Below are 23,383 nucleotides of genomic sequence, written 5' to 3' on the forward strand. Positions count from 1 at the left end.
GCTAACAACCATTGACAAAAAACAATAGTTATGGCTGGTTTCAGTGTATCAGTTGTTCTGCTACATTTCTGGATACAGGAACAGGAAACTAGAGAGGAACCAAAATACCATCTGGGTGGCACACGATGGGAATCGCAGAAATTTAGTTTGTCATTAAACCACGCCCCTAATTATGGAGGCTAGGCCCCATTTAGAGTCCCCCCATTTTTTCATCCCACTTAGGGGCCGATTCCGATCCGGGTCGGAAAGCACTCCGACCCAGTCGGATCCGGAGTGTTTTCCGACCGAGCCGGACCCCTACCGTCCGACCGAGCGAGTACGATGCGCACGTATGCTGTCGGACTCGTTGCGGTCGGACTCACATAGAAGTCCATGGGAGCCAGTTGTACGACGCGTACATGTGCTCCCATTGATGAATGGGTACGTCTCAAACAAGTGCGTCCCCTACAGTGGGTACGCGTCGGTGCCATCCACGCCGTACATGCCTGTGTGGGGGAGACCCATGGGTCTCCCCCTGTGTGCAAGTCGTACGGCTGCGGGTGTCGGGGGGTCCAACGCGGACCCCCGAAGTCCGACTCTGGGACCTTTTGCGAGCCGGACACTCTGGCTTCCACAGGCTGTCCGACGCGTGCATCGTACTGGCTCGGTCATGAATCGCATCCATTGCATGCCACGGTTAGCTTACGACCGAGACGTACGGAGCGGTTCGGACCCGGAAACGACTCGGTCGGTGATTTCCATGTAGCTCGCATCATACTGGCTCGCTCGTACAGCTGTACGAGTCGGGCGGAAAACACGCGTATGACTCGAACTTTTTCCGGCCGGATCGCGTTCGGTGCCTTTCCAACCCAGATCGGAATCGGCCCCTTAGAGTACTGCTGTGCACACTGACAACAGAATCCTGCACACATTTCTTTTGTGGTGGATCTCTTAAATCACAAACTCTGATGCATACTGTCAGAATGCGCACATGTTTTTATTTACATCACAATAAAAATAGTATTCTGACAACCGATTCTTTTAAAAATGAAGAATGTGAAAAATACGTGTATTGAATAACATGCAGGCAATGACAGAGGATAGTGGACATCTTGGCAGGGGAGATGTACAACAGCAAGGTGATGAGTGAATGTTCATGCTAGAATAGAGGAACACAATACATGATTTCTGCTCTTTTTTTCTGATCAGAGGCGAAATGGCCAATAAACTTGACCTTAAACAAGCTTAATTTGTTGCAAAAGGCTGGCAAGGCAGGGGCAGAACTGAAGCTTGACATACGACCGATTCTGCACCGTGCATGACAAACTTTCAGAGACTTCAGCCTTTCCATAAATTTCCATACTTCCTACAGGTAGATGGTCTCTGGTCCTGATCTTTGTGAAGGGGGTGTCCCTCACTTCCAACGGCCTCCAACGATACCCTTGCTGCCACGTGCTGTTTTTGAACTAGAAGCAAGAGAAAGGAGAGTGAGTGGTTTAGATAGTTGAGCTTTCCAGAGAAGACATATAGATTAGTGACAACACATTTTGCAGCACCTACATATCCTGAGATCGGCTTAGAATGAATCTCTGTTCCACATTAATTGGAAGATACAAAATGCAGTTTGCCACTAACAAAATACACGAAGGCATGCTTTGGTGGTTCAATTCACAGATTTGGAACCAAAAGTTCTGAAATCGTACCTTACCAGCCTCACTTGACCAAATTGTGTAAGCGTGTGAAGATCAGCCATATCTACTGCTTCAGTTCTATTACCTGCCCAAACTGATCAGGCTTAGATGTAGGTCAAGAGTCATGTGTTCACTCCCTCAGGGGTTTAAGCTCCTGAAAAGAGATCATTTTCACTGTAACTGTAATTCTTTCTTGGTTCCCAGACTTCAGCTTTTTTACTTACACATCTGAAAGAAGTCTCTGGGTCCGCTCCAGCTAGTCCAAAGGCAAAGCAAAACCAAAGGGGATGATGGACGGAGTGTTGAACATTGCAAGCACTCACCCCCAGTCAACTGATCTGGGTTTAATCCATCATCAATCCGCGAGTCCAAAGGCAAGCCACTAGTAGTCTCTTTGTTTCAAAAACTAGGACCACATGACACTTTACTCTGACCAATTACAATGGCTACCACTTGTTGGCATTGGTTTACAAATATTACAGTTGGAAAAAAGAATTGGAACGTGGGGCCTGTGAGACAAATATGGGATGTGGATTGGCTAAACCGGCTGGTGCAGACTGTCTTAGGAGTATACATCTTTCTATCTACCATCTCTTTGGGACCTACTGTCTGACAGAAAAAAACATTTCCTGTCATGTGCCTAATCACTCGAGGAACTTAAATCAAACAACTGCACTCTCATCTAGAGCCTTAACTTTTAAACCACTTGTTCATTCTTTGCTTCTTTTGTGGCTCCTTCCATGACTGCTCAATTCACTGGTTGTCCTAGGCATTCCAAAAAGTTCAACCCCTCCTCTCCAACCCAATCTCATGTTCTATCCTATGCTAAAATATTGCACCATTTAATTGATTTACCCATTACATCTCCTCTCACTAAAGCCCAACACTGTCTGGCTTTTGCCTACTCTATTTCATTGAGACGGCTATGTACCCCAACAACACATTTATACTCATACTCCCCAATTTCTTAGCTGCATTTGGATTCGTGTAGCTGTCTCCTCAGTGTTTGCATCCTAGTCTTCAGGGGGTAATTACTACAGGTTTCCTAGGGCTCCTGATCTCTTCGCTCGACCATGCAGTCCATTGACATTGATATGCTCCATCTACACCACATGCCTCAGTGATATCTTCTCTTCTCTTCTCCTTTGGTTTCCTCGATCTTCTATCAATAAGAAACAAAATCTCTTTCTCCTTTGATTCACACCTGTTTCCAAACTAAAATCTTCAGCTGCAATAAGGCATCACCCCTAAGGTCACCCTCCACTCTTTCACAGTTAATGCATCCAAGCTTTAAATATATATCTTCCTAAATCAACCGCTCCAATAACCTTGCACTCTCCCTTTATCTTCTCTTCCACCAGACACCCAAATCCCTCACAGACAGCCAGGAGCCTGGAACTACAGTTTGTTTCCTACCACTTAACTTCAGTAAAGTATGACACCGTTTCCCCGTCCAGACCACGAGGTCACGAATCGAAACTCTAGTTAGTACTAAGTAGACTATTTCCAGTGGCCTCTAATAGTAGGTCTTCTCCTCCATCGATAATATACTAATTTTCACAACAACATTTCTGTTGATTCTTCTCTGATGTGCTCCCCACTCAACACTTCTAACACAAAGCAGGCTGGTTCACCCTAATCCCAAGGCTCAATGGCAATTTCTGATCCTGCCTCCTTCTGCATTCTCAAGCGTTGTGTCCTAGTTTGTGCTGTGGTGCATCATTTCCTGGTTCTTACATCTGCAAATCATACTATAGCTACAATTCTCTGCTTCACTCCATGCTTAAGTGCTGAAAAATGATAGGAACATCCCTCTCTGAACCTCACACACAACACACATCTCTTCGCTCATAGACCATCCTACAACCCACACTCTACCAGCCATGGACAACAAAACAGGTAACCTCTTGGACAACCACCCAAGGGCACATCGGAGCCTCAACAAAGGTATAAAGCATTAGACAAATGCTTTATTACCGCACAATACAAAATCTTGTAACCATTTCTAAGCCACCACGCGCATCATCAAGGTGTTGATTCTTCTAACTTTTCATACCCTTTGTGTTGGATGCCTGGCCTGGTCAACGTCTAGAGAACTCCTCCTTCTGACAGACCAATTGGGTAAGGAAATCTCACCTTTCGCAACCTTGAATACACAGCCAGCTGAACTCACTAGCCCTTGCTCCCTCAAGACATGCAGATACGTGCACCCCACTGACCCAGAAATGTGTAAATATGATCTTATTTTAATTGTTTTATCCCTTATTGGACCCCCCTCCCAATATTAGCTACCCTTCTAGCAACTGCTCTTTTTAGTGTTTTGGTAGCCATGTTTGGCCCTTCTATTTAATGCACTCAGAAGATATCTACCAGAAGAGGTAGTTCCTTGATAACCTGTCCTACGAGATCCTCGAGAACAAGGGAAAGCCTGCCTTGCACTGCCGTCCATACATTAGGATAGCTGATAACACTAGATGTGATGGGAAGGTGTGGTCTGCAGCTTGATTTCTGTAGTAAAGTAAATGAAAAAAAGCCGTTGTCATGTTTGTAGGAAGATTTATTGGAGTGGGTCATTGCGAGGAAGTGTTTTGTGCTGTGTCAGACTGACTGTGGTGAATTTCCAGGAATATCTCTGGCATGGTGAACTGATGTGCAGGAGTAATGCCACACTAAAATCATGAGAAGACGTCTGTGGTGCTGTAAACTTTAGGAAGGATTCTGCCGAGGGAAACTGACGGCAAGCTGTCTGTGCTGTGGTTATCTACTGTCCCAAACACATATGGTTATTGAAGTTATAAAAAAATATAATATGACCACCAATGTTTCTGAAGAAGACAAACTGCTCAACTTCACAAATTTGCGGAGTGTTACCTTTGCAAAAACACCAGCGGTTGAAAAAGTATGCCAAAAAAAAAACCATTGGAAAGAGATTTCTACTACAAAAGCTTTCTTTGAAAGAGGATTCTTCTGGTGAAAAAGAGACTTTAACATTTTTCCTTCAACAAAACATTAGGACTTTTGAACTGACTTTGTTTGTAAATGGCCCCAACTTTGTGACTTTACAACTTATCCAAATTTTGCACAGCCCTAGTATTCAGACCCATTACCGTAGATCAACACTTTTTTGGACTCCTGGTCGCTAATCCTGATCCTTCCTCTAAGGGGTCAGTGGGGTAAGTTGGATCGGAGCCAGCATTTTATGTGTTGAAGACCTGGAGCTTCAAAGTTTGGGCTTGACTGTTCCTATTGGATCAGGGTCAATGCTGTTTTCCATATGGCTGGGCCCAAACGGAGGTGGCATGGTGTGGAAAACAATTATGGATTTTGATATGGCTCAGAACAATCATGATTGGCTGAGATGAATTCAGGCATTCCACCCTTCACTGTTTTTGTATATTTGTGACCTTCAAAATAGTAGTCTCCCAAAATCTGCTCCTCAAACAGCATAGATAACATGTAATACCAAACCTGCATACATTTGCGTGGATTTAGATGGCATTTCTGAGAATTATCTGTCATTGACAGCTACTCATATTTAGCAATTCACACCTGCAATGTCTTGTACAAAGATGCTGGCCATTTTTTTGATTTTTCTGATACTTAGGCATATTGTGCCATTTGGGATGATACTCTTATTTAGAGTTTTTTATACTGCCAAGAGGGTCATTCAATTACTTCAACCTCTAGGAGGTTACCCCTTGCCAGTTTTAACTCACTATGCACGCAATTTTTGTTACCCCTACATAGGAACCACCCCGCACACCCTCATGCACCATCCGGCATGCCTCAAAAGATCTCCGACAAAGTGACCCTTCGGGGGACCCGTCGGGAATTGCAGCGCCGGCCCAACTAGGAGCACATGCCCGATGATGAGGCATGACACCTCTCGGGGTGTGTGAGGGCAACAAGAGGGAAGATATGTTCTTTCCCTCACCTGATGGGCCCACTTTACTTAGGACTTCTTCTTTTTATGATGCTTTTTTCTTTATACTGTTAGGCTTTTTGGGTATCTTTCTTGACCCTGCTTTGGAACAGTGTCCCCTTTTTTGTTGGTATGTAATTTTGGGAGCATGGACACTGGACCATTAATTAGCTCTCTGGTCCCCTTTCTCCTGTTTTTTTATATACAAAGATGCTGGGTCACAGCCAGGCTCACAACTAGATGAAAGAAATGCACTTACCTGATGGGTGTGTACTGAGCACTGCAAGTATACTAAGCACATGGAGAATCAGCAAATAGCACAATATTATAAATGCTAGGTGGCTGTGCATAAATGCCTAATAAAAGAAGTTCAGCTTTTATTATGGCAATGGTAGTAGGTTTGTAGTAGACTAGGAAGCACATATAACAATAGCGACAAAGTGCCCCCGATTACAGATCAGTGTTATTAGTGGGTCCAGGAGGGGATTTGGGGAGTACAACTTCTTTAACCACATGGTCAAATCTCTGAAAAACAATACGAAGAGGAACAAATGCCAGAACATAACCCTCTTTGAAGCATGCTCACCTTTTCCTGAAACCGGGAACGGTACAGGAGGGGGCAGGGAGACAAGGAGGAGAGAGAGAAAAAAGAGAGACTGGTGAACAGCACGGACTTGTGTAAATGCAATGTTTTACACGGGGTATTCTAACATGATTATCCTGCCTGACACCAATGCAGAGGGTTCCTGAGAGGGGGTGTTGGGCTTGGCGCTTTATCAGGGTTATCCCAAAACATTTTGTCTTCTTCCTCCTATTTTTTTACCTGTTTTTGTTGGCTTTAGGACTCTGAGCACTTTACCGCTGCTAATTAGTGCTAACGTGTAAATTGTGTAAATTGTGATTATGTTTGGTTATCCGTGATTGGCATGTTTGATTTACTGGTAAGTCCTTAGTAAAGTGTACTGTCTGCCCCTGTAAATCTAATCCCACCAGTGGGCCTGCAGCACTTATACCACCCACATGAGTATCCCTGTAGACATGTCTCAGGCCTGCCACTGCAGTGTTAGCAAGTGCAGTTTCAAACTGCCATGTCCACCTGGAAAGCTCAAACCTTCCCTTTTATTACATGTAAGGCTCCCCTAAGGTATGCCCAATGCAGCCCTATGGGCAGGGTGCAGTGTATGTAAAAGGTAGAACATGTACATGTGTGTCTTACATGTCCTGGATAGTGAAACACTACTAATTTCGTTTTTTCACTTTTGCAAGGACTCTCCCATAGGTTACCATTGGAGCTGCCTTGTTACATGTGTGTAACTTTCAATTGGGAAGAGATAGAGATTTGGAGTTTAGGTTCCCTGGACTCAGAATTTAAAAACACATCTTTCTGTGAAAGTGGTTTTTAAATTGTGTGTTTGAAAAATCCACTTTTAGAAAGTTGGCATATTCTTGCTTTACGATCCTGTGCCTCTGCCTGCCTGTGAAATCCACATCTGGTTTAGAATGACAGTTGGGCTCTTTGTGCATTCACTCTAGACAGATACACAAAGAGAGCTAAGGTGTGCCTTGCATATCCTGATTACCATTACCATGCTGATGGGCCTTCCTGAGCTAGAGTGGTGGGAGGAGTTGTCACTGACACCTGAATAGGGCTGTGCCTATCCTCTCACAATGCTGTCTCCACCCCCTGTAGTGTGTCTGGAGCCAGGACAAGGCAAGGCAGGATCTGTGCACTACAATGAGTATACTTTGAAGCATGCCTACTTCAAAGGCGAAATGGAGTATAGGTATTGGACCCGTAACCCCACATTTTTAGAACACTTCTGGATCAAGAAGAGATTCTGTCAAGAAGAATAGCTGGAGAAACTATAGGAGAACTGCCACTCTGCTGTTGCTGTGTTGTGCCTGCCTGCTGCTTGCTGCTTCTGTCTTGGGCAGAAGAAAGACTGGACTGTACTCTCTTATCCTACTTCTCAAGGTTCTCCAAGGGCTTGTTTGTGCTTGCCTACTGTTGGAAGTCTCAGGGGTATCAAAGACTTCATCTGCAGCTCCTTTGAACTCCTCTGCTGGGAATTCTGACCTGCCAAGTGATGTCAACTCCTTTTTTGGGCCCTTGGAAATGGTTCTGCTGCTTCAAGAGCCGAAACTCCACGCATCGCTCTTCAGCGTTGTATTTCCAGCCGCAAGCTTGCCATGCAGTTGAAAAAAAACAACGCATCACCACGGCTGAAAAACAAGGCAGCACCTATTCGTGGCTGGAAGAACCATCGCAGCCACGAGACCAAAGCACATGTCTCCAACGTCCAAGGCCCGCACTTCAACTCCGATGCAGGCCCTGCTGTGCAGCTGAAGGAATTGATGTATCACCTTCTCGCGGCTGGAAGAATGATGCAGTACCTGTTTTCCCCTGCCGTGTGAACCCCAGCGCGTCTGGATTTTCCATGCACCGCACCTGGGTGCCTGGTTTCCAGCGCATTGCATGGCAGTAAGGAGCCGCTTGCTGAATTCGACGCTTCACTTGTCCTCACAGTAAGGAATCAACACAACACTTTTCCTGTGTGCAACAAAAATGACGCCTCCATTCACCTGGGACTCAAGAATTGACACATTGCTTGTATTTTCTGATGCTTCCCTCCCTCCTACAAAGGCCTTGCCTCTGAGATAGGCCTGACTGTTTGTGCCAATCTACCAAGGGGGAGAGCAGAGGTTATCTTGGGTATGTAACCCCCTTACTCTGACTGGAAGGAAGGGTCCCTATTTGGACAGGGTGCATACTGCTGCCAACTAGAGACCCCCATTTATAACAGGGGGAAAACCAGTTCTGTAAAAGGCAGGTAGGAATGTCAAGTGCAGAACACTTCCAGACCACGTCAAGCGAAAACCTTATTTACCTGGGCTCGGAGGCCTGCATGATCTGGTGTCAGATAACCTCTAAGCAATAGAAGCTCCAAGTGTGGATAACCCCTTAATATTAGGGGCTGGATGTCCAAGCCTACCAATGCTGCATGAGTTAAGAGGTGCTACAACAATTTTTCAGAGTTGGATTGCTGGCCAGCAACATCATCTCTCTAATAACATAGGGGTTCAGAATAATCCAGGTACTACTTAAAGACTGAATGCTCCATTTTAGTCAATGCAGAAAAATCAATAGCGGAATGGATCACTTGTAACCAGTATACCAGGGTTTGTTAGTTAGTGGTTCCTTCTTAAAACCCTCATACAGGTACGTGGCTGGAAATGGAAAGGGGCGGTATTATCTTGGTTCTCCACCTATACGTAGCGTGACAGCATAGTCATAGGGTTTGTTAGGTATGCTGACCTCCACCCGGATGTTAACCACCGGTATTTGCAATAGTGTCCAGAGACAAATAGGTTAAAAAAAGTGTTTGAAGTGAAATTAAAATTCTTCAAAAATCCCCACTTGAGTGCAAATATTTATTGGTGAGTGGGAGTTTAAATAAATTAAAATGGTGAGCATGTGATTTTAGACCGTGTTACTATGTCTAACACACTAAGAAGTCAATTTGTACGGTCGACATGTTTCAGCCCCGTTTGCCCAGCCGGGACTAGGGGGCTTTCTTCAGGACCAGAGAAAGTGTATCTGTGCAGATACGATTTGTATTGCACTTGCCAGTTGGGTTAATATTAGCCCAATGTGAGGATTAGGTCAATAGTACCTGTAATTTGAAAAAAAGAGAGAAAAACAAAGAGAGGGAGAAAACTAGGTCAATACCTCGCTGTGATACTATCTGGGTTTCATCCTTACATTCAAATTCTTATAGAAATATTAAGAACATTTAAGGCTCATGTTTTATGCCATCTGGTGCATTTTGCCGTTAAAACACACATTACAGAAATTATGGCATCACTTCTAATTGTCGTGCATTTGTTGTAAAATGTGTAAGGTCTCATAATGTTAGTTTAGATTGTTATCGGTTAATAGTTAATTAGATAAGAGTTCTACTTAAATCCATATTTGCCATGTAAAATATTGAGACAGGGTCATGGTGATTTTTGCAAAAATAGGGTTCTCAACCGTGCCGGTTACGGCTCAGTAAACATACCCCAATGCGGTTGGTGGTTTACCTTAAGAGACACTCGTTTGTGGCATCTTCGGGGTTGGCAAGTGTATCCCGGCTTGCTGTAAGGGGAAAACGATATTTAATAAAGGCATTACTTTAGTTGTTTCAAGCGCAATCCTTCGGCGTCCCTCCCTCACCTGCAGCTATGGGAACATCTTTGCTTGTGCTTGCTCTGCCCTCGGTGGTACCGGTTGTTCTTGGAGCCCTCTTTTATTTCATTTCTTCAATAGACATGGAAAAAATACTAATGGTAAAAATACTCCATGGCTTGTAAAAGTGAGTGTTACGGGATATGAGATCAATAAAGTTTTTGGTGCAATTAGTCTTTCATGTTTGTTTGCAAATTCGATTGTGTTTCACTTTGTTGAATGTTATTTAACTTATTTTTTAAATGTCTATAAAATAAATAAATAATATTAAGTATAATGCTAGTAATTACATCAATTTTTTGGGGAGAAATTTCTGTACTTCACATTATGAACATAGGATGAGAATATTTTTGTATTCGATATGTTGGTTGCAATATTTATGTATCGCAATATTTTGTGGTCGATATTCTGTCAGCGAACCCTCACCAGGGCAGATATGACCAACCGGCTGATGAAACTTTGGTCCTGGTCCCTCAACCGTTTCAGGTACGAAATGGGTCCCACGGAAACGCATTACAAGTATCTGTATGCAGTAAATGTTATTCATCTCATAGGAAAGCATTACACGTAAAGACGCAATGTATTTTATGTTTGACTTACCTGCTAAAATCAATAACACAAAGTACATACCTATATACGAAGTTTATGGTATCTAAATTGATATAAATGCTTAGCAATATCCTCTGATAAGCCTAAACTTCCCACCCACACTGCCACAAAATAGAGCATGTAGTGGTCGTCATTTGAGCCCTGTAAAGCAAGAAGGGTCATCTTCACTCTACACATTAAACCTTACTTTGGTGCACTATATAGAGATCCAGGTTCCTACAATGCCAAATCAAAATAGGTTTAATATTTTCCTAATATTGACTTGTAGATTAATTAAGGCTCTTCACAAGGAGGAGGGAGCATGTCCGACTTCAAATGCACCATAGGTAACACATCCAGAACCTTACGACGTCTGTGCGACATCCCTGAGTCAGCCAGAATAATCGCCCTTTCTTCAATAGTGATTTTCCATGTAATTTCCAAAGCACAATTCAGTCTAAGGAACAGCCCTGGACACTGATCATGTCGTCCTGTGGAGTGTGTTATTAACCCCCTAAGTAGTTATCCAGATGTCCTGGAACCCATCCTTGTTTGCCTGTACTTACACTGAAACCCTTTAAAACGTTTTTAACATCTGAACCCTTGGATGACCATGAAAAACATGCAAAGTATATTTGTAACATTATTATTACTATTGCTATACCACTAATCTACTTCAAGATGAAGTCCTTGAATGTGCTCCTTAATGCAAAAGAGAAAAACTTTTACAAAATGTAGAAAAATATAATGCGGTAACACTGTACATCGGGTAATGAGTTTTACAATAAAGGGGCCGATTCCGATCCGGGTCGGACAGCACTCCGACCAACCCAGATCCGGAGTGTTTTCCAAACGAGCCGGAGTCCTGCAGTCCGACCGAGCGAGTACGATGCGGCCGTATGCTGTCGGACTCGGTTCGGTCGAACTCCCATAGAATTCAATGGGAGCCGGTCGTACGACGTGTACATGGGCTCCCATTGACTGAATGGGTACGTCGCGGACAAGTGCGCCCCCTACAGTGGATACGCGTCGGTGCCATCCGCACTGTACATGCCTGTGTTGGGGAGACCCATGGATCTCTCCCTGTGTCCGAGTTGTAAGACTGCGGGTGGACCCCCGAAGTCCAACTCCGGGAGCTATTACGAGCCGGACGCTCAGACTCGATCCGGCTGTCCGAATCGAGCATCATACTAGCCCGGTCGTGTAACGTCTCCATTGCGCGCCACGGTTTGCTTGTGACCAAGTTGTACCGAGCGGTTCGGAACCGGAAAAGAATCGGACGGAGATTTTGCGCTTGTTCGCATCGTACTTCGACATCCGGACCCGTGTACGACTCGGACGGAAAATCAGCCATTCGAATCGGATCTGCAAATGCCGTAACCTGATTCGGTGCCCTTCCGACCGAGATCGGAATCGGCCCTTAAGTGGTATACCATATACAGAGCAAGCTTCTGCCAACATCCAACTTTTTAAATAGGACCACACTCTGCTCTGGAGATTTTTCTAAATATACACTAGCGAAAAGCAAAAATACTGCTGTTCAGTTTCATATTGTCATGGGAACCCTAGGTCGTTTGGGCAGGTCATATGGTGCAGAGCCAGAACATCGTGGTAAAAATATTGTTGGTCAAGAATATCAAAAGAAAAATATCGTGGTGCAGAATATCAATTTTGTGTATTTAATATAAATGTAAAACATATCGAAGTGTTTAATATAGTTTGCAAAAATATAGATGTTAAAAATATCTTTTTGTTTTATTAATGTTATGCATTTTAGTATATATGTTATGTTTGTGATGCATGTATTTTTTGTATAAGAATTGTTTGTATTTTTATTTGTGTTAAAATTTTAGTACTTATTAAATTATTTTTGGTTTGAATTTTGCATTTTTTGTTCCGTTGCTGGTTGTGGGTTTATAGGAGAATAGGGTGGGAAGTAATTCAATTAATTAAGATTTATTGATTATTTATAGTAATCATTTTTTTTAATTAGAATTTTGCGTTTTGTAGTACTGTAGCAGGTTCTGGGTTTATAGGGGAATAGGGTAGGAAGTAATTTAATTATAGTAGATTTATTGATTCACTCATATTTGTTGAATTTAGATGTGTTAAGTGTGTAAATTACTTTATTAATTATTTAATCATTAGTTAATTTTAATTAATTAATTGGCAATTTATATTAATTGTGTGAATATTTTGAGGTGTGTTGTGTTTATAGGTGAAAATGGTGAGAAGAGTGGGAAGTAGTTTAATTTTAATTGATGAATTAGTTAACTATTTTGAATTAATTAGTAATTAATTATGGTAATTGTGCAATTAATGTTAGGTGTGTTGTGGTGTGGTGTTTATAGGTGTAAATGATGGGAAGGGTGAGAAGTAATTTATTTTTAATTTATGAATCAATAATTGGTTAATAAAAATTAATAATTAATTTTGGTAATTGTTTAATTTATTTTCGGTGTGTTGTGCATATTATAGTGTTAAAGAATGTGCATTCAACAAATGTTTATTAATCTTTTTTGATACTAATTTGTAAAATTATTAAATACGTTAAAATTTGAAAGACAAAAACACATTTAAAACATAAATGTATTTATTTTGTTCCCTACCATATAACACCATCACTTTCCCTATGGAGTGGAGTGAGAATAGTAATTTTTCCCCCTCTGCTATCCAACATTTTCTCTACTGTTGCACTCGCTGGAGTTGGAATAGTAATTTTTTCCCTTCCACTATCCAACACTTTCCCTACTGTTGCACTCACTGGAGTGGGAATAGTAAGTTTTACCCCTGTGTTTTCAAACACTTTTCCTACTGTTGCAGTCACTGGAGTGGGAATAGTAATTTTTACCCCTACGCTATCCAACATTTTCCCCACGGTTGCACTATTTGGAGATGGAATAGTAATTTTTACCCCTCCGCTATCCAACATTTTCCCTACTGTTGTATTTATTTTACTGTGAAATGTATGTTGTAATTATTTTTATAACAGTTAAATGTTAGAATTACTTATAAAATGGTATTTTTTAATTTTAAATTATTGATATAAGAATTAATTTTGTTTATGTAATTTAAAAAAGTTTACAAATTCAATAAAGATAATTGTTAAATTATTTTTAAGTAAATATATGTATAAATTATTGTTTGTGTGTTTATATTTTTTAAATTAAGTTTATTTGTAATATTTAGTTAAAATGTCAATTAAATTTAATTAGCTTGGTTAAAAATAATATTCATATTTAATACATTATATTTTATGTTATATATATTATAAAAAAATCTATATTATTTACATCTATATTTTTGTACTTACCTGTTAAAGTTTTTGGTAGTCGATATTTTTGTATTCAATATTTTTACTGCGATATTTGTTATCGATATTTTTTACATCGAGTTTTTATCAGTGAACGGGTCATATTCTTCCTCCTTGGACCTTTCTGTAGCTTTCAGCTCCCTATGCAACAGCTTAAACATTCCGACATATAATCCTTGCCAGATCTTTTCTGTGGTGGACAACAGATTGTGTGTCCCCATCTGTTTTGTTACCATGTATGACAACTTTTTCAAATCCTTTCTTTCTTTGAACTCAGCTATTTTGACCGTACCTTTCTACCTCTCCTCACAATCTGTTCCACAGCATCAGTTCCCGTGTTTGAACTTGCCCCCTCGTTGTTCTCCTGCTGACTTACCTGTCCGTGCACAAGATCCTCCATCTCTTTGTGCAGCCTCTTTTTTTTATGTACCTTCTTCTTTTGTATCAGACCTTCGCTCCTCCGTGCCTAACCCAGTGTCCTTAACATACCAGTACATCTGTAGACATGTTGTTTACTACTTTCCATTCCCAGCCTCCACCCCAATTGAAAACATAACATTGGCAGAGAAAGTGGCACTTACATCCTTACCTGGCATTAAAGTCAGTATCCGCTTCGTTGTCTGCTGCCTTGCTTCTGTTGCCTTGCCAGTAGAAGTCACCTGCCCGCCAACCTTGTGTCAGTGGATCTGACCAATACTGTGTCTTAAACCTGTAAAACACTAGGTGGACACTGATTAACAAATCCAGCCCCCACCACCCACTGACCTTACTACCCCTTGCTGCCACCACCTCTGACACGCCTTATCAACTACATCACTGCCCAAGACCTCGTCCTCCTCCAGGCGCTCCTTCTCATAGACAAAGTCCATACAACCCACCAATTCATCTGCCCTTTGCGTAATCAGCGTGTGGTGGTACCTCCACCAGATATTGCACATTATACACCACCTCGGGTCTACCCGCCCCCAAGTCACCTCCACTGGCCATTGTACATGCAGACCTTGCAGCAACTTTCAAGCCACTCTTGCATCCTCAGATGTACCCTCCAACCACTGATCTTCACATCCTACTTTTCTGATATACCAATCCTCTTGGGAAGACCCTTCCACTACCACACATCTCTCATCTGACATCGCCACACTCAGTGCCTAAAACAGAGATCACCCTTTCCACTCCTGCTTGCTTCTGAATCACTATAAACCAAAGGAGGGACAAAGAGCAGATATAAGTGGTCCAGCATCAGAGCTCCTAAATGGGCATCTAGTACAAAAAGAAGGTGCAGTTCCTCATCGGGGGTGGGAGGGATGTGAAGGATGTCAGAAGGAACTGGCTGGTAGATAAGTGGGATTCTGGGGGGAAGCGAGTGATCAGATCTGAATCCCCTCACACACCCAGAAGGGTCTCATGCTTCAGCATTGGTCTGCTCCGCGGCGGGCCGATCCAGCAATGCCTGACAGGCCCCTCAGTGGGGGCTCTTTAGCATCGATCTTTTGTTCTTAGCCATATTGATGAATTCAAGTGAGGGGCTGTAAGTGTATGGTGGTGTGTAGGTGACTAAGTCTAAAAAATTGCATCAATGCTTGGTACACCTTGGTTTAGGCTCTCATGAGGAGTTGGAGATAGAAGGCTAACCTTGGGATCAAAATTAGGGTGTCCCAAAAGTCTCATGGTGGGAGTGAGCAAAAGAAAGAGTTTGCTATTCCCTCAACTAGAAAGATGTGGAACGGTCTAAGAAAAAAAAAGTAAAGAGTCTTCTAAAGTTCCACAAAAAACCTGATCCGGAGGGTGGGAACAGAGGCACGTCACAATCCCAGGGTGGGTACCATAGTAAGAACTGGAATTTCAAAAAGGCTGATGTTTCAATTCTAAAGGCCAACGGACACCTAACTTGGGGCTGCTCATGTTCCACAAAGGCTTCCACTAGTGCACCCCCAATTACCACTGAGGGATTCAGATGGGATTCTTGGTGTGCACTGACCAGGTCAGAGAGCACACTGAAGCTACCTTAATCACAGAGGGCAGGGTTGAGGCAACTGCCCTGGCTGTCTGGCCCAGTAACATGGGGAAATGTAGACAACATCCACATGTCAATGGGGTTAGAGTAGAAGCCTTGAGGGATATAGGTAAAAGGGTCACCAAGGCGACTAAAAGAACTGCTATCCCCAGAGCAGTATTTGGCTGGACTAACTTAACCAGTCACCAATGCTGATAACTATACTAAAGTTCATGTCATGACTATGGTGTCCTTAATGTGGGGAGGGGTTACTGGCCATAAAAAGGTAGTTGGGTCCTCTGCCATCCCATTACAGTGTCTGCTAGGGAATGACCTGGAGCCCACAGAATGGGCCGAGGTAGAGCCAAGATTCCAAGCAACTATGCTGGGAATACCTGAATGGGTGTGTGTAAAAACAAGGAGAACAGAGCAAAACCCAGGGCGTTGAAACAGGAGTTGTAGCCTGAAATAATGCCCCAACCGTCCAAGAGAAAAGGTAAAAATGTTTGGAAACCTAATTCAGAGCAGCCACAAGTTCAGTTCTCCTCTCCTCTCCTCTGGGAGAAGACCTGTCAGCCCTAGAGGGAACTGAGCCCTGGGTACCCAGGCCTTCCTCTAGGGAAGAGCAGTGCCATAGACAAAGAACCCGAGACTGCACGCTGCCTAACAGGGAAAGGGATATGTCAGTAGCTCCCACAAAACCTATTGGGAGGAGGGGTGGCCCCTCAGTAATACAGATTTCTCACTCTCATTGGACCATGACATCCCCTTAGCTGGGCATCTTGGCCAGGCAAAGACTTGGAGTAGGAAAGTTGCCCACTTATACAGCCCAAACATGCCCCAGAAAGTGAAGGAGTTTTGCAACACCTGTCTTACCCGTCAAGCCAGTGGCAAAACAGGTACCCACCCAAAGAACCCCTTAATTCCACTTCCAGTGGTTGGGGTTCCCTTTGAAAAGGTAAATCATAAACAAGCAGATTTATACTGTTGCTGGTAGATAATACCACCAGGTATCCTGAAGCAATTCCTTTTGGGACAGTTACAGCTCCTGCTGGTGACAGGTCCCTAATCAGTATCTTTACTGGAGTGGGCTTTCCTAAGGAGGTGGTGTCAGACAGAGGTAGTAACTAATCTGGCCACATAAAACCCATGTGGGCTGAGACTGGGTTGACATAAGTTTACAACCCCATGTCACCCACAAACCAATGGTCTAGTTGAACGATTCAACAAGACCATGAAAGGTATGATCATGGGGGTGGGGGGGTGGGGGGGGGGTGGGGGGAGGGTTTGCCTGGTATCAAGATGGCCGCTTTCTAGGTGTGCTCCGTATGCCATTGTAACTATCCGGCAGGAATCCGGCAACATCCAAGCAACAAATTACATGCTCGCTGCCGCTCTGTGAAGCACTTGAGGTTCATTGCCCATCGGCGTGCTGATCGTGTCTGTCCGAGTTGCTGGTGGACGGGGCAGCGCTGCGGCCTCCAAGGGCCTAGTGAAGACGAGTGCTGCAGTCTATTACCGGCTGAGACGTGGCAGCACGGACACCAGTAGTCTCAGGGCCTGTGGCCTGTACTGACCTCCGCTAGTGAGCGGAGCACATACCTTGCTCTGATGGCATCCTTGGGGCTGGCGGCGTCTGGCTCGTTGCTGACCGGTCTGGGCACGGACAAGCTGCTTGTGCGGCGAGGTGTGGCTTGCTTGCGCATGGCTGCCCTGTAGCCCAAAACCGCAACCTTGTGCCCGCGTTGGACGTGAGCGATCTTTGTGCCCAACCGGTGGACGGCGGGTGGTGCTGGATCCTGGTTGTCAGCGGCTGGGCAATATCCACGAGGGTGTGACGTTGCCCAGATCGAGCCCCAGCCACCTCTCTGACAGCAATTGCAGCGATAGCAACTTGGACCCTGTTATACTGGTTCCGGATTGCTGGGGAGGCCTGGTGAGACTGCTAGGGATCGGTGAGTGGGGACTTAAATTGCTGGCCGGCGGATGAGGGACATGTTTAGACGTTAACGCTGCACACAGAGGGCCTTGTTACTCTGTCCTGTCTGGCACCAGAAGATAGACTGGGGAGTTCCCATGCCCCTATCAACTGCTGTGATCTACTAACGACTCCGGGGTTGGTCTTTCCCCCTATGGTTTTCTCCTGTTTGTATCCCTGCTGTGCTACCCGTGTAGGCTTTTATTAAGCAGAGGACTCTTGCCTGGACCTGAAGATTGAGCTGATTGATTTGTGGACCCTTGCTGACGTGGGCAGAGTACTACGAGACTGGGAGCCTTGTGGCAGCTGTGGTGGGGCTTGGACATTTAAAGACTATTGGCAAGATGGACAAATCACAGTCCATGCTGCAGTTTGAGCAGCGCAAGTAGAGACAGAGGGATATAGGCGCTGACAAGTCTCCCGATGTGCAGAGTGGTAACACCAAGGAGTCTGAAGGTGATATCTGTCAAATTGTGAGGGCAAGGCAGAAAAGCTTGTCTATGATAAATGGCAAAAATGACTCTCTGGCCTACAGGATGGACCGCATGTCTGGGCATGGTGAGCACCTAAATATGGTGGAGAGACTGGTGTTCGAAGCTGAAGACGCTGAGATGGAAACAATTAATTCCCAGAAACAGATGGGGAAGCTCATTACAGTCCTGCAGGACAAGGGAGAGGATTTGGAGGCTAGATCAAGGAGATGTAATATCCGCATCACAGGCCTTCCTGAATCTCCAGCAATGGGCAATATGGAGGCGTTAGTTGAGCAGCTCTTGGTGACACTCCTGGGTCGCGACACATTTTCATCCATATTTATCGTAGAGTGTGCCCAAGGCTCCCTGGGTCCTAGGAAACCACCTGGTGCTCCCCCACATCCTGTTATTGCTAAATTATTGAACTAAAGGGACAGGGATGCTGCGTTGAGGCAAGCTAGAGAGAGACTCGATATACAATTTGAGGGTTCCTCGATCTTGCTTTTCCCGGACTTCACCATGAGGGTGCATGAGGAAAGGCAACAGTTTGCTCCCTTGAAGAGTTGCCTATGGGAGCATAATTGAGGGTCATCGTGGATGGCGGATCAAAGATTTTCACTGACCCAAAGTCACTGCAGAAGGCCAACAAGGAGTACATCAAGACTGATGTGCGGAGAAGAGACACTGAGGAGCTGGCCGGGGCGTTTGGGTTGATCTGGAGGGGCAAGTATAACACGGTTGTCCTCTGGTTTTCTTACATTTCTCTGAACAGGTATGTAACATATGGACTGTTGTTTGAAGTGCACTGGAGGTGATTCATGGATGTCTCCTGCCCAGAGTTTGAGGGGATAACTTCATATGCTTGTTTGGGGATGGGGTCTGCGTTGATTGAGATCGACATTGAGACTTTATATCTGCCGCAGCTTGCGGATGGTCCTCTCTGGCATGGCAGGAAGGCCTCTGAGTTGGCGGCAGTGAGACTACCTCAACTTTTAGGGGATCCAGTTAACTGTTGCTCGATGGATGTATAAACAGTGTTCAAATGGCCACTTCTTATTTCTGACTTTGTGGATTTCCAAGCGGTGAGCTGGTAACAGTGTGCATACAGTACTTACATAATTCTGGAGAAATGCACTATTATATGTGAGAGGGGGGTGGAGACGCATGGATCCTATAGATAGTGCAGATCCAGTTAATGTAGCTTGAAATGACGCAGAGCCAGGGCAATAGAGCTCGCTTCCTCACATGGAACATTTGGGGCCTTAATGATTTTAGAAAGACGCGAAAGGTGATAGCTCATCTTACTAGGCACGAGATTGATATCGCCTTATTACAGGAGACCCATTTGCCCATAGATAGTAAAATGCTTACACTTAGGCGTTTACATGGTCCCTTTCATACGGCGGGGTTCACTAAGCATGCCATGGGGGTGCTGACCTGGGTCAACCACAGATCAGGGATACATTTGGAGGCGCTTGAGGCAGACCCAAGGGGGCAGGTTTGTGATCTCTAACTGTCTAGGGCAGGGAGCTGACCTACTTATAGTTAAGATCAATGGACCTAACTACGATAATCAGCAATTCTATCACAACTTGTTTGGGGGGTCTGGAAGGGGAGTCCTCTCTACCGCAAATATGGGGTGGGGGATCTCAACTGCGTGCTGCACCCGGCATTGGACCGATCCTGGGGACCTGCTCGTTGCCCTTTGGCTGCGGATAGTGATTACTGATGTGGGTTGAATATGCTGGATCAATCAATCAATCATGGTATTTGTAAAGCGCGCTACTTACCTGTGAGGGTCTCAAGGCGCTGGGGGGGAAGGGGGGGGGCGGGAGAAGAGCTACTGCTCGAAGAGCCAGGTCTTGAGGAGTCTTCTGAAGGCGAGTAAGTCTTCGGTCTGCCGTAGCTGGGTGGGTAGGGTGTTCCAGGTCTTGGCGGCGAGGTAGGAGAAGAATCTGCCGCCGGAGGTTGTTCGTTGGATGCAGGGGACGGCGGCGAGTGCGAGGCTGGCAGAGCGGAGCTGGCGGGTGGGGGTGTGGAAGCTGAGTCTGCTGTTCAGGTAGGCTGGTCCGGTGTCGAGGAGTGCTTTGTGTGCGTGGGTGAGGAGCTTGAAGGTGATCCTCTTGTCGACGGGGAGCCAGTGTAGGTTTGTCAGGTGGGGGGTAATGTGGCTGCGGCGGGGGACGTTGACGATCAGTTGGGCGGAAGCATTTTGGATGTCTGGCAGACATTCTCACCGACTGCCGGGGGCTTTATCCACTACTCAGCCCTGCATGACCTCCATACCAGAATGGATTATTGGTTGGTCGCTAGACCTTTGTATCCTCAGATTTGCGCCTGGTTGACTCACCCCCACTCCTTTTCAGATCACTCTCCAATAATGCTGGACATAGAGAGACCTCAGAAGAGGCCTGCTCCCTTCACATGGCGGTTTCCGCCATACTCGTTGTTAGACAGTGTCTTCAAATCCGAGATGGCTGCGGGTTTAGAGAACTTCTTTGAAACAAATATTGGCTCCGTTCGCCAGTTTTCTACGGTATGGGAGACTCTAAAAGTCTATATACAGGGGATAGCCATGCCCAAGCATTCTGGGGTCCTCTGTTCTCTTAGAGGGAGACTGGCCCTGAGAAAGTGCCCTCTTTCTGCATGGTTGTCCCCACTTTTTCTGAATAGATGATGTGCTTTGACTGAGTGTGCCCTGGGCTCCTGCTAATCAGGTACCCAGGGACTATGTTCTTTCCCCAAAACTGCATTGAAGCCTAAACCCAATTGGCATCTCTGGCCAAAGGTCAGCCCCTGGTAAATGGTACCACAGGTACCCAGGGCACTGTGACCAGAGAAGGCCTCTAAAGGCTGCAGCACTTATTGTGCCACCCTTAGAGGTCCTGTACCATTTCACTCACACACTGCCTTTTCAGGCTGTGTGTTTTGGTGCAGAACAAAGTGAAGAGTCGACATGACACACTTCTCTTTGTGCCATGCCTGCAATCCACTGCCATGGCATAGGTCAGCCTCCCCTCTAGCTGGGTGGACTATACCAGTGGTGAGGATACAGGTGCATGTGCCATGTACCCCTACAGTGTCCAAGTCCATTCTTAGACATTGTAAGTGCAGTGCTGCCATTAAGAGTATATGGTGCTGGGAGTTTGTCATTATGAACTCCAAAACGCCATAATGGCCTCACTGTAAACTGAAAAGTTTGGTATCAAACTTCTCAGCACATTAAGCACACACTGATGCCAGTGTGGGACTGAATGAAAAATGCACACAGAGGGCATCTTAAAGATGTCCACTGAAAACTAACCTACCACTAGTGTCCAGGCTGAGTGGCTGCTTTCAGCTGCCACCACCAGACATGTTTCTGGACCCCTGGGGCGAGAGCTTACTGCTCTCTGGGGCCTGAAACAATGCACATCCTGGGACGAGGTGCAAAGCCTTCTCCCCCAGGATTGGCAGGGTTCACGAAGAGGAAGCGTCAAAGGCTTGCCGCCTTTGTAAGCTTCCCTAGGCCAATTGCTGCTCTCAGCAACTGGCCCCCACTGGTTTTGACCCCCACTTTGGGCGGGAAAACCGGCAGGAACAACAAGTGAGGAGAGAGGTGTGCCCACCTCTGCCAACTTCACCCCTCAGGTGGGGGAAGCGAGGTGAAGCACAAATCTCAGTCCCCGCCATCTTGCAGATGGGGGGACCCAGCTAACCAGGGATAGGCCTATGCCCCCGCCCGTGGTAGGGTAGCATAATAGGGGGTGTACCCACCCCAGGGAAGGGAGCCATTGGTCCCAACCTTTTTACCAAACTGTAACGCCCCATAATCTAGTATTTAGGGGCACTCCTGAACCTTGCTTCCTCAGACAAGATGAAACTACAAGAAGAAGAAGGACTGAACAGCCTTGCAGAACCTCACAAGAGGAAGACGCCCACTGACTTGGCCCCAGCCCTACTGGCCTGTCTCCCCCTCGAACCTGCTCCTGCAAAATCCCGTTGTGTCCTGCAGCCAGCAACCTTGAAAACCCCAGAGGACCTACCTGCCTTCAACCCCAAAGACTTTGTCTCCCCTGAACTCCGGATTTGTTAACCTGCAATCTCTGACCTCGGCCAAAAATTGTGAATTCGCACAAGTTTGCACCCGCCATCCACGGCCGGAGCTCGAGTGGGCAAACAGCACGAGGTGGTCCCGCTGGTGATCCTGACCCGAGATCCAGTGATGCCCGACCTGCCTCAAGCCTCCAGCCGACGCCTGCAACCGAAATCTAAAAGGACCCCTCAACTGCGACCAGGAGCTGGTAAGATGATCCAAACCCAAAAGGGACCCCAAAAGGCATCCCTGCAACCGACGCCGCGTGGCCTTGGGTGGCCCAACCAACGGTGCCTACCCAACCCCCAACTTACCTTTTGAAGCGGTGGTCGCACTCAGAAGACCTTCTTCCCTGCCGTGCCTTTTCAAACCGGAGGTTCCCCATAGCAAACAACAGGGTGCCTGACGTCAAAACAGCACCCGGCCACCCCAGTGCCGCTGAGGGTGCACCTTTGTTTCCCTATTTGCCCTGAGCTAAAGTTCAGGAGCTTTGCTCACACAGCCAAGTGGCCTGCTAGCCAGTAGCCACCAACCGGAGAACCCCCATCCCCCATAGGATAATATTGTGCCTCAGCACTCTTAACCCGGCCGCCCTAGTGCCGCTGAGGGTGTAACGAGAGTGAATCCTTGACCCTGGGGGAACCCTTGTTCTAACCCAGAAGCTCAACTCCAAAGACCGATTACTTACCTGGTAACCATTAACTTAATTTCTCTCCATAGGAACCTATTGACTGTTTTTCTCTGAAAAATGTTCCAAGTGTGGAGTTGATTTGTATGGAAACCTGAAAAATAACAATTGTGCAAAACTGACTGAACTTACTTTTTCTCTTGGAAATGTCTCAGTGTGATAGCTAGGCATATCACACTGAGTAGAAAAATTAATCTAAAAAGTAATCTCAAAGTAACGTAAAAGTAACTTGCCTGTAATTTTAACTGCAAGATCGATACAAAGTATATGTACAGCAGTTCCCAGTATTGCATAACCATTAATTCAAACTGTAACCATTCCAAAGTACATTTGCAACGGTATTTCAAACTGTATATTTACTGCAAAGTAATTATCAACTTACCTGTGCCAGGCTTACTTGGTTCTAGGAAATAAAACAAAGAATATTTTTATACAAAACCAATTGGTCTGAAGTT

General features: G+C 45.3%; 1 protein-coding gene across 1 annotated transcript in view; it reads right to left on the minus strand.

The window, feature by feature from the left end:
• Positions 1-970: 970 nt before the first annotated feature.
• TNNT2 (troponin T2, cardiac type) overlaps positions 971-23,383 on the minus strand; it is a 306,241-nt gene continuing 283,828 nt past the window's right edge. The window contains exon 10 of the mRNA XM_085599695.1: positions 971-1,445. Within this exon, the coding sequence (XP_085455821.1) occupies positions 1,394-1,445 (52 nt within the window). The 3' untranslated portion in view covers positions 971-1,393. The remainder of the gene's footprint in view (positions 1,446-23,383) is intronic.

This window comes from Triturus cristatus, chromosome 1_1 (genome assembly GCF_964204655.1).
Source record: "Triturus cristatus chromosome 1_1, aTriCri1.1, whole genome shotgun sequence".
Classification (NCBI taxonomy): domain Eukaryota; kingdom Metazoa; phylum Chordata; class Amphibia; order Caudata; family Salamandridae; genus Triturus; species Triturus cristatus.